Raw genomic sequence first — 16,754 nt, 5'->3', positions numbered from 1 at the left:
GATCCATATTTATGTCCTTTATTACTATAAATTCTCCTCCCTGCTCAGTTAATCTCCACTTTCATAGTCTCCTCCTGTTTCCACACTGCTGGGCAGGGAGGAGAATTTATGATAAAAAATTACTTTAAAGGGGTCATGACATGGTTTTTTTTTATTGTATTATTATGTTCCCTTAGGTGCAATTATAGTATTAATATATTTCTTTTTAAGAAAAACTTTTAAAATCTAGTGATTTATGACCTTTTCCCACCCTGTTTCTCATCCTCTGATTCAAACAGTCTGTTTTGGGGGCGTTTTCCATTTAAGACTTCAGTGTTAACGCCCACTGTTATGATTGGCTAACGTCAGTGCCTATGTATCAATTATTGACGCCCCAGCCAGAACAATATGCAAGTAAACTAAGTAAAAACACTGTGATTATTCATAATGAATGAAATTGCGCTTTAAAAAGTAGTTTAAAGTTTAAAATAGATTACTTACAGTTTGCGTCGTCGTTGTTCCCAGAATAGTCGGCACGGACTTATCTTTGAGCAACAGTTTTCTGGCAAAGCCAGCATCATATTGAGATTTGTTCTCAAAACAGTCATCCTTAAAATGTACAGAACAAACGCTTAAGTTAACACTGCCGTGACTGGAACGTCCGCAAAAAATAAACTGCATCCATTTTTCCCTGACGTCTGGATCTTTCGGCAGCTTATTCAGAGGTTTTGTTTGACCACAGCCAGGAACAGCACATCTGTGTGGCATCGTATTTTTCCTGTGCACAAGTAGTCTCTGTCAGAGCTCGCTGTCCATCGACTGAACACTTGTGAGGCGCACGGCGATACGAAATGAGCGTAGTTGTTTTGCGCTTAAATCGTAGTTATCTTGTGCTGGAGGCGGTCATATGCAAACGCTGTTACGTCACTTCTAACCGACACGTCACTTCTAACCATGAATCCAGAACGAGCTGTATTTTGAGCTTGATTAAATAAATGATTCGTTTAGAATGGGGAGGACGTCTTAAAATATTAAACTTGCAGGACGTTTTAATGATACAAAGACCTCTTATATACCAAAAGATCAAGGCAAATTTGGTTTCTCATGTCATGACCCCTTTAAATATTGATCTTTTTCTCACCCACACCTATCATATCATGTTTAGAAATGATTTGTATGTATCCAACTGGAGTCAAAACTTTCATTGTGAGGACTTACAGAGTTGAGATATTCTTTTAAAAATCTTAATTTATGTTCTGCTGAAGAAAGAAAGTCATACACATCTGGGATGCCAGGAGAGTGAGTAAATAATTAATTAAATTTTTTGGGTGAAATATCGCTTCAATCTTCCATTTCCACTTTGATGAATAAACTGGAATTAATATTAGCAGGGATCTCTTTTATGACTTGAAGACTTTGGGTGAATTCCAATCAAAAGTTATCATCCCTATGCCTTAATCACTTCTTTTGTTTTGATCGACCCTTCGAGTGGCGGCCCCTTCCCGCAGTGCCCTTCTAGGGTGCAGAAATGCAGTTTGGAATTTGCCCTTGTTTATTTGATCAGACTACTGAACTTTTTTTTTTACACAAATATAGATTAAAAATGCCAAATAACATCGTTTTTCCAAGATGATAACTGGATGCCACTCATGGAATTAAACATGCAATGTGAATGGATCACATGAGAACAATGTTGCTTACTACTGACTTCTTAAATATGTCTCATCAAATAATGCCTACTGTTTCACTTAAAATGATATAGTAAGCAATATGCTGTGTATACTGCATAGTATTCAGTAAGTAGTAAGCTAGTGTGCTAGTCCAAACATAGCCTTGGTTTCTCAGACATGGGAGACACATTTCACTCCATTTGCTCATGACGCAGGACCCCCATGGGACATTGCATTCTCTTTAATAACCTCACTATGCGCTAAAGAAAGAATTAGCTGTGATCTGTTCAAAACATGTCTGCTTGGAGCTCATATATTATGCATGGGCCATTTGCAAATGAGGGGTTTTCTGCCCATGGTGGAGGAGTCAGGTCCTGGAGGAGAGGACCATGTGATGGACACACTGAGACATCCACCTGAAGGCTTCAGTGCCTCCAGGCAGATTAGAAATGCACAAAAAAAGTATTTGCATGTTTGTTAATGAGGAGTCTGCTCCAGGTTTTCATGGCGTTAGTAAAGCACTGAAGTTTGATTTTTGAATTATTTACTTTGGACATCAACTTCAATTATGAGTGACTCTTGGTTTGTGTTGTGCTGTAGGCATCTGCAGTGTGTCTTCGAGCACCTGTGTCAGAGTCCCTGTCTAGATTACAGCGAGATCAACTCCAGAAGTTTGCACAATACCTCATCAGTGAACTCCCACAGCAGGTGAGGCATGCATTATTTATTTGCTGTTATAATTGTAGAGATGGTCCCATTTTTCATGGCTGCTTTGAGCATTTAAATGTCTTGCAAGGTTCTACATGATGGTGATAAATTGCACACAGTGGCCTCATTTTACTTATAGGTGTAAAACAGTTATTTGTTGCTAGATATGCGTAATGTTACCAGGGTTTCAAATGCACTCTACATTTATTGGACATTTAATCCTTGGGGATAGGCAGATTTAGAATTAATTTCATAATCTTCTTACCCATAGGCACTGCAAAACACTTAAAATTGAAGGTGGACAAATCTCATCTCCTTTTCTTCAATACCTTTGTTGAGCTCAAAACAAAGCTATTTCTTTGTTAATTTGTATCATTTGGTGTTGAAGTTCATTTCGGACTGTATTCTGATTCATTGTTTTGTATTGTCAGATTTTGCCGACTGCTCAGCGTCTCCTGGATGAGCTCCTTTCTTCTCAGTCTACCGCTATTAACACGGTGTGTGGAGCCCCAGGTATGCACTGACTTACAAATCACAATTAATAGCCACACTATAATGTCTAAAACTATTTCTGTCTCATTTTCTGTGAGGATGTTAGGTTTGGAATGTTGTTACCTTGTCAAATCCTACTTTTCCTGGATTCACAGATCCTACTGCTGGCCCTTCAGCCTCTGATCAGAGCACTTGGTATTTAGATGAGTCCACCCTCAGTGACAACATCAAGAAAACCCTGCACAAGTTCTGTGGCCCCTCACCTGTTGTATTTAGGTAAAAGCAGTCAGACTGTTAATTTATCTGATATGGTTTTCATCCACATTCTAAAGCACTGTGATATTGTTATTAACACTTTTTATTGATTTATAATAAACAGAATAAACAAAATATGTATATACAGAATCAACTTTAACCCCCATTATTTTCCCCCTCCCCAACCTACCTTGTCCCTCAACAAATATCCTTGTGGTCAAAGCCTAAATTACACAATGTACACATATAAACAAACAAACAAACTTTTGAAAAAAATACCAAAATATCAAAATCAACAAACAAAGAGAAAAGAAGAATAGATGAACAGAATCTACAATTACTACCAACATTTTTCTCTCTCCACATCGTCCTCACTGAGAGCTTTCCAGAAAGGACAAATGTCCCATTTCTTACCAGATTCGTCCAATCTGCTAAGTTGTTTATGTGACCTCTTTTCAAATGCCACCACCCTGCCAATTCGTTGAACAATTTTTCTAATGAGGGAGCACCAATTGACTTCCATCCTCTAAGAATTATCTGTCTGCCAATCATTACACTAGTTTGGACCCAGATTTGTGTATTTTTGCTACCAACTTTAATAACCCAATATGCATAGTCTGGGGCAGAATGAAATTTGAGTATCTAAAACCTCACAGATAAAATTCTGAACTCTTACCCAGTATTTTTGAATCTTAGTGCAAAAACACAGAACATGTCTCCATTCTCCAACTGACATCTCCAGCAGGTAGGCGTGTCTTTTTAAACCAAGCCTAAACAATCTAAAGGGCGTCCAGTAGAAACTATGCAAAAAAACTAAATAAAGCATACCCTTGCATCCCTAGACATAGTTTTAAAAATGTTTTTACAATTCTTTCCCACTCCCCATCTTCCAATACCAAGTTCAAATATCTTTCTCATAACCTCTTAAGAGCTGTTAAGGCCCCATCACAAAGACTCTGAATCAACAAGGAATAATATACTGATGCTTCATGCCTCTTTGCAAAGTCTGTGAGCACCATACAGAGTGAGTTGTTTTAGCTTTAGGGGGCTGTGTACTTGGACCAAAATGTTACAAAGTAGATGTTGCAACTGTAAATACCTGAAAGATTGAGACCCAGATATCCCAAATTGCTGTGTTTTCAAATTATCTCAAAGCTCCGTTTTCATAAAGGTCACTAAGTGTAGCAACACCCCTCTCAATCCATTCTTTCCAGCAAAAGGTGGACTTGTTAATACACAATATGGGGTTCAGCCGTGTACTTGAAGAAACATTTAGGTATCAAAACCTCAAACCATCCTAGGTGTATATGACTTTCTTCTTTTAGCAAATCACAGAGTTATATTAAAAAATATCCTGGCTCTTCCAATCTTTATAATGGGAGTGAATGGTACCTTAGATTTTGAAGCCCAAAAACGTGCATCCATCCATCCATCAAAAAGGTAATCCATACGGCTCCAGGCAGTAAATAAAGACCTTCTGAAGTAAAGCGACGCATTTTTGTAAGAAAAATATCCATATTTATAACTTTATAAACTATAATCACTGGCATCTGGTAACAGCCGTCCACGCATTCACGAGAGAGACGCATTCCGGCGAATGATGTAGTGTAACCTCCGGTGAGAAGTGACAAACATGGAAGTGCAGAGGATAAAGCAAAACAAAACGCCTGTCATGAATTGGAAGACAACAACAAGGATTTTTAAAGAATAATGTCGGTGGATTTTGATATAAGAGAAGAGGAGATAAAGTTTTTTGCCCAGCCCTAGTTGTTTGAACCGGGGTACACCAACCAGGATCTCTGGGAGATGGATGAGGCTGCAGCAAAACAAAAGAATCTGGTAGACTGAGAATACGGGAGACGTGGTGGTGCTCAAGCAGGAAATGCAAGGTGTTGTCAACAGAGGCTGAGAGTGTTTGCTGCCTTGAATGGATGATTGGAATGACTGGATGAATGCACAAACGCACCATTTTAAGACTAATACAAATCTATAGCATAGCTAAAATAACTCTCTTCTTTTTGCTGTTGTTCTTTGCTGTAAACATCGCGTGCTTCCGCATTCGTCACTTCTCACCGGAGCGTAAGCTACATCGTACGCCGGAACTCAACTACGCCAGAACTCAACGGCCATTACCGGAAGCCAGTGATTATAGTTTATGAAGTTATAAATATGGATATTTTTCTTACATGGATTACTTTTTTGATGGATGGATGTACATTTTTGGGCTTCAAAAGGTGAATTTGGCTCAAGATGGCGCAGAGTATGGCTGCTGCGTTGCGAGCTCCGTTACAACACTGCGGTTTATTTATTTATTGTTTGTTTTGTTTACAGTTCTTTGTTTTTTTGTCTTGGATGTTGTCTGCCTTATTGTTTACGACAGACAAACGCTTTTGGACATGGTTCTACAATTACACATCGAAAACCGGACTTCAAATTCCTTAATGCCGACCTGCTGTTTACAAACATGCCGGCGGAGCCCTTTGTCTGGGCTGCTCGGCCGCGGAAACGCAGAAGGAAAAGAGGAAAATGAGCCGGCGTTCTCATCAGAGGAAGACATCGTGCAAATCGACCCCCGCTACCCAGTATACTACTGGCAAATGTTCAGTCTCTGGACAACAAGCTCTGCGAGCTGAGAGCGCGGATCTCTTTCCAACGAGAGATGAGAGATTGCTGTGTTATATGCCTTACAGAAACCTGGCTGGCTGCAGAGATTCCAGACTCGGCCATCGAAATCACGGGCTTCTCCGTGCACAGAGCGGAGAGAGCGAAAGACCTCTCAGGTAAAAGCAGAGGTGGTGGTGTATGTTTTATGATCAACAAATCATGGTGTGATCAGAGGAACGTACATTTAATCAAGTCTTTCTGCTCTCCTGATCTGGAATATCTCATGCTTCTGTGTCGACCATTCTGGCTGCCGAGGGAATTCACAGCGGTCATCATCACAGCTGAGTACATCCCCCCACAAGCCGACACAGACCGGGCACTCAGGGAACTGTATGGGTGTATAAGTGAGCAGGAAACCGCGCACCCTGAGGCTGCGTTCATTGTTATCGGGGACTTTAACAAAGCCAACTTCAAAACAATCGCTCCAAAATACCACCAACACATAAAGTTCAACACACGAGGGGACCGGGTTTTAGATCATTGTTACTCTCCTTTCCGGGAAGGCTACAAATCCCTCCCCCACCCCCTATTTGGCAAATCGGACCATTCTTCCGTTCTACTTCTACCTGCTTACAGGCAGAAACTAAAACGGGAAGCACCCACCCTCAGAACGATCCAGTGCTGGTCGGACCAATCAGACTCTGCGCTATAAGACTGTTTTGATCACGCAGACTGGGAGATGTTCCGGTCCACCTCTGATGACGACATCGAGGTTTACGCTGACAGTGTAACGTGTTTCATCAGGAAGTGCGTAGAGGACGTTTTTCCGACCAAAACTATACGGATATACCCCAACCAGAAACCATGGGTTAACGGCGATGTTCAGCGGCACTCACTGCGCGGACCTCCGCTTTTAATTCTTCTAACACGGAGGAGCGTAAACAAGCCAGTTATGCCCTCCGTAACACTATCAGTACAGCCAAACACCAGTACAGGCACAAACTTGAAGGTCAGTTCAACACCACTGACTCCAGAAGTATGTGGCAGGGAATTAACACAATCACGGACTACAAACGGAATAAAGTCTCCGCCATGAACACCGCTGCATCTCTCCCGGATGAACTTAATACATTTTATGCTCGTTTCGAGGACAACACTACCGCCCTCGCGGAGAGAGCACTCGTGGCTGACGCTACAGAGGTTGATTCACTCTCCGTCTCTGTTGTGGATGTAACCCGATCATTCCGACCGGTGGACATCCGTAAAGCCGCGGGTCCAGACGGCATTCCGGGCCGCGTCATCAGAGCGTGCGCGAATCAACTGGCTGGTGTTTTTACGTACATTTTCAATCTGTCCCTCTCCCTGTCTGTAGTCCCCACATGCTTCAAATCATCAACCATTGTGCCTGTTCCGAAGGAAGCTATAATCACTTGCTTAAATGACTGGCGTCCTGTTGCTCTGACCCCCATCATCAGCAAATGCTTCGAGAGGTTAATCAGAGATCACATCTGCTCTGTTCTGCCCCCCTCTTTGGACCCATTGCAGTTTGCCTACCGCAACAACCGCTCCACCGATGATGCCATTGCATCTACAATACACACTGCTCTCTCCCATCTGGAAAAAAGGAACACATATGTGAGAATGCTGTTTGTAGACTTCAGCTCAGCATTCAACACCATAGTGCCCTCCAAGCTTGATGAGAAACTCCTGGCTCTGGGCTTAAATAGCTCGCTGTGCAGCTGGATCCTGGATTTCCTGTCAGGCAGACGTCAGGTGGTTAGAATGGGCAGCAACACCTCCTCATCACTGACCCTCAACACTGGAGCCCCGCAGGGCTGTGTTCTCAGCCCACTCCTGTATTCCCTGTACACACATGACTGTGTGGCAACACATAGCTCCAATGCCATCATTAAGTTTGCTGACGATACGACGGTGGTAGGTCTGATCACTGACAATGATGAAAGAGCCTACAGAGAGGAGGTGCACACTCTGACACGCTGGTGTCAAGAGCACAACCTCTCCCTCAACGTCAGTAAAACCAAGGAGCTTGTTGTGGACTTCAGGAAGAAAGACGGAGAACACAGCCCCATCACCATCAATAGAGCACTGGTGGAGAGAGTCAGCAGCTTCAAGTTCCTCGGTGTCCGCATTACTGAGGAACTCACATGGTCCGTCCACACTGAGGCCGTTGTGAAGAAGGCTCACCAGCGCCTCTTCTTCCGGAGACGGCTGAGGAAGTTTTGAATGAATCACCACATCCTCACACGGTTCTACACCAGCACTGTAGAGAGCATCCTGACTGGCTGCATCACTGCCTGGTACGGTAATAGCACCGCGGACAACTGCAAAGCCCTGCAAAGGGTGGTGCGAACTGCCAGGAACATCATCAGAGGTGAGCTTCCCTCCCTCCAGGACATATATACCAGGCGGTGTGTGAAAAAAGCTCGGAGGATCATCAGAGACTCCAGCCACCCGAGTCATGGTCTGTTCTCACTGCTACCATCAGGCAGGCGGTATCGCAGCATCAGGACCCGCACCAGCCGACTACATGATAGCTTTTTCCCCCAAGCAGTCAGACTGTTGAACACTTGATATATCATGATCAATAATTAGCACTGCACTTTATTCAGCTATAATCTCACACTGGACTGTCAACATATTCTCCTCAATATACTACTTCATATATATATATATATATTTATATATATGTATTTCATATACTCCTTACTTATTGTATTGTATATTGTGTATTCTATATTGTATATAATTATCGTGTTGTGTAAGTATGTGTACATTTGATATGTAAATTGTGTTGTGTAAGTATGTTGTTTATTGTAATTGGTATATGTCTCGTCACTGTCATGACTGCTATGTTGCTCGGAACTGCACACAAGAATTTCACCTAATGTTGCACTTGTGTACATGGTAGTGTGACAATAAAGTGATTTGATTAATTTGATTTGAAAATCTAAGGTAACATACAGTCCCATTATAAATCTTGGAAGAGGCAGGATATTTTGTTTTTATATAACTCCGATTGTGTTTGGCTGAAAGAAGAAAGTCATTTACACCTAGGATGGCTTGAGGGTGAGTAAATTATGTGATAATTGTCATTTTTGGGTGAACTAACCCTTTAATGTAAGTGTACAATAATGGGATCCGTTTTTTTTTATTTTTTATATATAATAATATTTTCCCCTTTTTCTTCCCAATTTGGAATGCCCAATTTCTATTGTGCTATAGGTCCTCGTGGTGGTGTAGTGACTCGCCTCAATCCAAGTGGCGGAGGACGAAACTCAGTTGCCTCCGCATCTGAGACCGTCAATCCGTGCATCTTATCATGTGGCTTGTTGAGCATGTTACCGCTGAGACATTGTGCATGTGGAGGCTTCACGCTATTCTCAGAGGCATCCACGCACAACTCGCCACACGCCCCACCGGGAGTAAACCACATTATAGCAACCACGAGGAGGTTTACCCCATGTGACTCTACCCTCCTTAACAACTGGGCCAATTTGGTTGCTTAGGAGACCTGGCTGGAGTCACTCAGCACTCCCTGGATTCGAACTCAGGACTCCAGGGGTAGTAGTCAGCGTCTTTACTCACTGAGCTAACCAGGCCCCCGATGGGATGCGTATTTACTTCTCTAGGCAGTTTGATAGAAAGACTTCGCAATAGTGAGACTAGACCAGGTGCCTAAGATTTAAAGCATAGTAATAAAACAAAATATTTGGGAGGCCTAAATGTCTTTTAGTCAGTTGGTCTATGCAGCTTACTGAAATGCAACCGAGGTTGTTTACCATTCCAAATAAAAGACTTGGATATTCTATCAGATTTTTTAAAATAAGAAAGAGGAACTTCTCGAAGGATAGACTGTAGTAGATTATTGAATTTGGGGATACAATTCATTTTTTATAACATTGACCTTCTCTGCTATAGACAAATGTAGTAAAGCCCACCTATCCACATCACATGAGAACCATTTCATTAATGGGTCAAAATTAACTAACTAAATCTCTCATTTGCTGGAAATAAAATGCCTAAATATCTAATGCTGTGCTTGGGCCATTGAAAGGCCATGGCATGGCAATATGCTGTCAGAGCACGATCTTTCGATTTAGACCAATTCACCCTGTATCCTGAAAATTTTGAGAAAGAAATGATAGTTTTATGGAGGCTAGGCATATATCTACTAGGGTCAGAGACAAATGATAATATATCATCTGCGTAAAGTACTGTACAAATGTATGGACCACATCAATCTCCCCCTAAGAAATGCCTTACACTGAGGACCAGTTGGTTTCTACATGAACACTGACTTCTGTCTTTAACATTTGTTGAAATGCTGGGTTCTGTAGAAGGGATGTTTTAAAGCGCCATCTATATGATTTTCTTTTCTCTATATGCGGCAACATCTCTAAACACAACAAAGCATGATCTGAAACTAAAATATTCCCGATTGAGTAGTCAGTAGCAGATGGAATATGTGATTTAGATATTTTCAGAAAAATCTATTCTAGAGTAAATCTTATGAACTGATGGTGTAGTCCCTCCCAGATGGATTCAAAAGTCTCCAAATATCTGTAACGCCAAGATTTTTACACATCCTCTATAGTGTCGATGTTGCACTAAAGGGTCTACACACCTTTGCATCACTATGCTCAAGGACCGGATCCATTAAAAGATTGAAGTCACTACCTGTCTGTTTGAGACATTTAAATTGTAAATAATTACTTATCAATGTGATGACTCACCTGTGAGTCATCACATTGCTCGAACCCGCAAAGTGAATGAATTGAGTTCAACCGCAAGTCAACAGAGGGAGAAAAACATAAAGAGAGTCAGGCAGGAGCCAGTGGGCAGACAAGAGAACAAACCCTCTCGGGCCACATCAGTAAAATGCACAATGTGTAGTCTGTATCATTGATCGAATACAGGCAAAATTACCAATTCACACCATTGATTTAATGAAGGTCATAGCTTGTCGTGGGTATGTAAAAGTTTTGCGTCCATCCTTGACGTCAATTCTCATGCTAAGCAAGATAAAGCAGTGCGAAGCTTACTGTCTGTTGGTGCAGTAATTTTCTACACTCTTTAAATCAGTCCCGCTTCATTTGAGTAGTTCTAGCAAAGTCTGGAAAATCTATGATCTTGTGGTCCTCCCAGCACAACTTGCTTTTATTCCTCACTGCTCGTAGAACAAAGTGTCTGTCAGCCGACTGCAGTAATCTTGCCAGGATAGATCAGGGTCTGTCACCTGCCTTGGGAAGATGACCAAGAGATGTGTGCACACGCTCTATCTCGAGCCGGCGGCCCGCAGTCTCGATCAAATTCGTAGTAAGCCCCTCCAAAAACTGCACCATATCTTGACCTTCCTTTTCCTCTGGAATTCCAATGAAATGAACTACTCCGATTTTCCATATCCTCTAGTTTTTCCCACACCTGTTCCACATCAGCCTTGGAAGCAGGTGGGTTACCCTGTATCTCTTTTGGATGCCTCCAGAAACTCAACACATTTTTCAATACCATCCCTTCTTGTGTTCAGGGTGGAAAGTTTCACCTCCATAGATTTCTGCGAGGCTCTCCATATCGGTTGAGATTTTCATCAGGGCTACATAAATGTTCGAGATATTGTGATCAACATCATGAAGCTCGCTGCTGTCACTATACACTGGACCTCTACATCTTGATCCTGCAAGGCGTCCAACGTGTGAGAACATAAGTGCTTTTTAATGTCCCCACAGGCCTTCAAATATTTTGACATCCTGCCTTCCCAGCACAGTTTTTCAAACAAAACTTTACAGTTCTCCTCGGTTAATATTGCTTAAAAGGATAATTGTGGCAAAGTTTAAGCTGAGCTCACCTCTAAGTGATAAACCCTTGCATAGCGTCACATGATTCCCAAAAGCATTGTGATATTAATATAAAGTTATTTGTAGGTATCACAGAAAAGCACTTTCCTTATAGATTGTAGTGTGAATGCGATGTATGATTTCCATTGAAAAATTTGTTCACATTTTTATTCGCTGATTTATTTCAGCAGCAAACTACCCCATTAAATATCTTAACAGGCACCATTTTCTGTCCACCTAATTGATGTGTTTTAAACTTTGAGCACACTTGCTTACAGATGGCTTCAAAGCTAAAAGATTGACTTAAAGCCACAAAACACCAATTTTGATTTAATGGGGTCTTTAATATATCCCATCACAGAGTCAACAAGACCAAACTAGCTGTTCTCTTGGTTTGTCGCTTGTCATTCTCAGTGATGTGAACTCCATGTACCTGTCATCCACTGAGCCTCCAGCGGCTGCAGAATGGGCTTGTCTGCTGCGGCCTCTGCGAGGAAGAGAACCAGAGGGCATTTGGAACCTTCTGTCCATTGTCAGAGAGATGTTTAAGAGGAGAGACAGTAATGCTGCTCCCCTGTTAGAGATCCTCACCGAACAGTGTCTCACCTATGAACAGGTACACAATCTCACTTAGACACACATTACAACCAGGGAGTGATTTTCATGTGCATGAAGAAATTGCATCATTCCTATGTGAACACCTGCATGTCAACTCCACAGTTGGGGTATAGCAATGGAAAATCCATGACATGCTGTATCTATAGCCAAATGTTTGCGAACACTAATTTTTGACCTTGCTAATATTGTGTTGGGGTAGATGAATTTAAACATATCCATGAACTTTTTTTTTTTTAAATCAATATTTAAGCTTAACATTTATGTGAATGTTTAAGATAAAGTGAAGATTTTGGGGGCAGTTTTTCACTGAATCGACTTTTTGACTCCTGGTCCAGCAGTGTGCTAAATGGATTTTTAAAAGTACAAATATTCCATGTAGTCTCTCAATTATACTGCATCTATAATTGTTATGAAAGAATTAGCTAAATGCTTTTTTTAATGTAGATTTAATGTAGATGGTGTCTTGCATGTCACACTGCACAACATGCTAGCTTCCCAACATTATTTTATGTTGACCCATTGACTGTGTATTGAGAACAGGCTGTAACTTCCCTGTTATTCACTTGGTATTAAGTCCCCTCATTTGTTTTTCTTTGTTTTTACAACCGGTGATTCCCCGGAGGTTTGCCTTTTTTAATGATCCATGGTCAATTTTTCTCATTTGTTGTGAAAAACTTTCAGGTACATGCTACTCCCACACACACACACAACATTATCCGGAGCTTATTTTCTCTGTGTACGGATATGACGTCAACACACATGGGCGAATGGCGTATGTATGCAATTTCCCGCAAAATCCATCCCGACAGCTCTAAAATGTAAATCATTATTATAGGTTTATCAAAGTGTATTTGGGTAAAGACAAGGTTTGAAAGATGTATTATTGTTGCACTCTTTCATAAATAACATTTTGTTATTTTTAACCAAATAAGTTACATAATGTAGCTTTAATTTAGGTTTAATTTAAAGAATCTTGAACTGAACCGAACCGTGAATTCCGTATCGTGAACCAAACCGAATCATGAGATGAGTGAATCATTATACCACAATAAATAGTACATTTTGGGGCTGATTTAACACAGAAATGAACAAAAGTAATTGCATAATTAATAAGTGTATTTTCATATTAGAATTCAAAATATTCTGTTTAATATTTATTTTCTAAATAAAAATAAATAAAAAAGAAGTGTTCCCAAACTTCTGTTGATGATGTATCTCCTATGCATTGGATTAGAGATGCGTTTTAAACTAAATATTCCAATGACTTTTGTACTGTAATGATTACTATTTAATGATCTATCTATTCTTCTAAGATCATTGGCTGGTGGTATAGTGTGAGGACATCCCCCTCTCACAGCAGTGCCAGTGGGCACACAGGACGCAGTAATGGGCAGACAGAGGTGGCAGCTCATGCCTGTGCCAGTATGTGTGATGAAATGGTGGTCTTATGGAGACTGGCAGTTCTAGACCCTACAATGAGTCCTCAGAGGTGAGAAACTCCGTAGATCCAGTGAAGCTCAAAAGAGCTGCTTATACTTGTATGATCTGACTCTCTGATCTAGAAAATCTTTCAGCTGATGCAATCAAAGCCCTGAGGAAATGTGGCAATATTTGTCCATATTTAGGTATATTAATGTTAATTTGCTGGCTGGATCTTTCTAATTCTTCAGACGTTTGGAACTTGCCGCCCAGCTGAAGCAGTGGCACCTGAAGGTTATAGAGATAGTGAAACGGGGGCAGCACCGTAAATCCTTGGACAAACTCTTCCAGGGCTTCAAATCAGCTGTGGAATGCTGCTACTTCAACTGGGAGGTAGCCTACCCTTTGCCTGGCATCACCTATTGCAATGCAGATAAGAAAAATGCCTCATTTTGTTGGGCCAGGGCAGTGCAGCAGCAGCGAGGTGCTAAAGCTGGTACTAACGGGGACCCTCAGGAACCTGGAGGAATGCGCAGTGGAACTGCTGAAGCTACCACCTCTGAACACAAGTCAAGGAGCAATTCCCATCCCCCCCAAAAAGAGGTGGCTGTCCGACCCAAAGAGACAATTGTGAGCAAGAGGAAAGGAGTGTCGGGGGTGAACAGTGGTGGGGTGCTAGTTCGTCTTAGTGGTGGAGTCTCTCTTTCACTTGAGGAGGGAGGAAAAGGTATGTATAAAGCTAGTGGCTCCTCCCCATCAACTGGAAGTAAAGCTAAGCTAACTCAGAGCAACAAAGGCTCTGGTGGAAGTTCAAGTGCTGTCGGCGGGAAGCATCCCAGTGCTAAGCGGCGAACCAGCAGTGAGGACAGTTCTCTAGAACCTGACATGGCAGAGCTCAGTCTGGATGATGGCTCTAGCCTTGCGCTGGGGGCGGAGGCCAGTAACACCTTTGATTTCCTTCCTCCCCCTCCTGAGATGCTGCCCTCACCCAGCCCCCTGCTCCGAGAGCCACGCAAATACAGCAGCGCTAATATTACTAAAGACCGCACATTTGAGACAAAGCATGTGGTACACCCTGCCATGCCCTCTGCTGCTAATGCCCATGCCTGCTTCTCTAAGGAGAGCTCCATGCCAACCACAGTAGTCGTAGCTATGGAGAAAGAGGTGGTGGTAGATGCAGACCTGGATGAGAATGGGGGAGATGAGGACCCAGTAGACGATGCTCGGCCCTCGACGTCAGTCACCAGCAAAGCACAGCGAGTCCGGAGAGAGGGTGAGGGAGGTGGGGCCTCAGGGGCACCTGGACCTCAGGCTGCTGAGTCAGCATCTGGAAGAGATGCTGTTGGTGAAGACGACTACCAGGCATATTACCTTAGCGCTGCATCAGAAGAGGGAGCAGATAGAGGGGTTGCAGATGGCAACCATGAGGAAGAGCCAGACATCTTTGCTGGGATTAAACCTCTGGAGCAGGAGGGCAGGATGGAGGTAAAAAAATTTTTATTTTCTTAAAGTTTCTCTGATTCTGATTTGATGGTGCAGAATTTCAAACCATTGAAGCGATGGTATAATGGTGTTGCAGGTACTGTTTGCCTGTGCAGAGGCTCTCTACGCTCATGGCTACAGTAATGAAGCATGCCGATTGGCTGTTGAACTTGCTCGAGATCTGCTGGAAAACCCGCCCGACCTCAAGGTGGAGCAACCACAGACAAAGGTACAAAAAAAATGAAATTTCAGAAATTGCATTGGTACGTCCATGTTCGCCTTTGAAATTCAATCTATCCCCGTCTTGCTTAGAGTAAAAAGATTAAGGTGTCGACTAGTAAACAGACCCAGGTGGCAACTAACACCCTGTCTAAAGTTGCCTTCCTGCTGACTGTGCTGAGTGAGAGACTGGAGCTCCATAACCTGGCTTTCAACACTGGCATGTTCTCCCTGGAGCTGCAGAGACCACCAGCTTCTACTAAAGCTCTTGAGGTAAAACGGGCTATTTTTATTTTCTGATCCTTCTAATCATCTGCTAGTATGACAGTACAGTTTGTTGTTGGGATATGTCTCTTTAGACCTAAAAGTAGGAAGTACAGTACTGTGCAAAATCTTGGGTACATAAGATGTTTCACAATTTACATTTATATCTTCAGCGTTAGTGTGTATGGGAAATAGAAATGTTAGACTCCCAAAGATTACTGTTGCAAATAGAAAAGATTAGAATAGAAGAACAGGGAGCCCTGCAACAGATGTCATGGCCCTCCTCAAAGCCCCCCACTGAACATTGTGTCAGTCTGAGATTACATAATGAGATGAAGCAACTGAGACAGCCTAAATAGATAGAATTGTGGCAAATTCTCCAAGAAGCTTGGAACATCCTATCTGCCAACAACCTAAAAAGCTGTTTCCAGGTCTACCTAGGAGAATTGGTGTTGTTTTAAAGGCAAAGGTGGTCAGACCGACTATTGATTTAGCTTTTTTATGTTTATTGGACTTTGTATGACATTAAGTGATAAATTAAAACTATTTATGTCATTATTTTTTAAGACGTCCTCACTATGCAACATTTTTCATAAGTGCCTAAAACTTTTGCACAGTAGTGTATATTTTTTTTCGACTGCATTGTAATGTTTTGATGTCTGATTTCACTTCCAACATATGCAATTCTTTATTGGAGATTTAGTTTGGAAACAACAGCCAAAACCAGTTTCAGCTTATACCAATCTTCATATTTTCTGTGTGTTAGGTGAAACTGGCATATCAGGAGTCAGAAGTAGTGGCTCTGCTGAAGAAGATTCCTCTTGGTCTTGTAGAGATGACTTACATAAGGGATAGAGCCGAGTTGCTCCGTGATGGAAACTTCTGTGATTACCGGCCTGTTCTGCCCCTCATGCTGGCTAGCTTCATATTTGATGTACTCTGCACCCCTGGTAAGGCACCCATATGCCCTTTTTTCACTTTATTAAAAATGCTCCTTAAGAGCCCCAAAATCCCTGGTTCTCCCATGAACATCTATCATTATTCTTTCCTTTAACACAGTGGTTTCCCCCACGGGCTCTCGACCTCCTAGCCGTAATCGTAACAATGAGATGCCAGGAGATGAGGAGCTGGGATTTGAGGCTGCTGTAGCAGCTCTTGGTAAGAGTCATTGATGCGAAACACAAAACTATAG

General features: G+C 42.0%; 1 protein-coding gene across 3 annotated transcripts in view; it reads left to right on the top strand.

The window, feature by feature from the left end:
• LOC127617672 (zinc finger SWIM domain-containing protein 8-like) overlaps positions 1-16,754 on the top strand; it is a 54,921-nt gene that overhangs the window by 20,017 nt on the left and 18,150 nt on the right. For all 3 annotated transcript variants that reach the window (XR_007967373.1, XM_052089696.1, XM_052089697.1), the window contains exons 5-14: positions 2,250-2,357; positions 2,789-2,870; positions 3,005-3,125; positions 11,975-12,176; positions 13,492-13,667; positions 13,849-15,082; positions 15,177-15,308; positions 15,392-15,571; positions 16,329-16,512; positions 16,622-16,720. Coding sequence is in view for 2 of the 3 variants with exons in the window: in XM_052089696.1 (XP_051945656.1) it covers positions 2,250-2,357; positions 2,789-2,870; positions 3,005-3,125; positions 11,975-12,176; positions 13,492-13,667; positions 13,849-15,082; positions 15,177-15,308; positions 15,392-15,571; positions 16,329-16,512; positions 16,622-16,720 (2,518 nt within the window). In the remaining variant the exon portion in view is untranslated. The remainder of the gene's footprint in view (positions 1-2,249; positions 2,358-2,788; positions 2,871-3,004; positions 3,126-11,974; positions 12,177-13,491; positions 13,668-13,848; positions 15,083-15,176; positions 15,309-15,391; positions 15,572-16,328; positions 16,513-16,621; positions 16,721-16,754) is intronic.

The sequence above is a fragment of the Xyrauchen texanus genome, chromosome 24 (genome assembly GCF_025860055.1).
Source record: "Xyrauchen texanus isolate HMW12.3.18 chromosome 24, RBS_HiC_50CHRs, whole genome shotgun sequence".
NCBI classification, from domain to species: Eukaryota; Metazoa; Chordata; class Actinopteri; order Cypriniformes; family Catostomidae; genus Xyrauchen; species Xyrauchen texanus.
The sequence above is the reverse complement of the archived record's forward strand: the minus strand, read 5'-3'. Positions and strand labels throughout refer to the sequence as shown.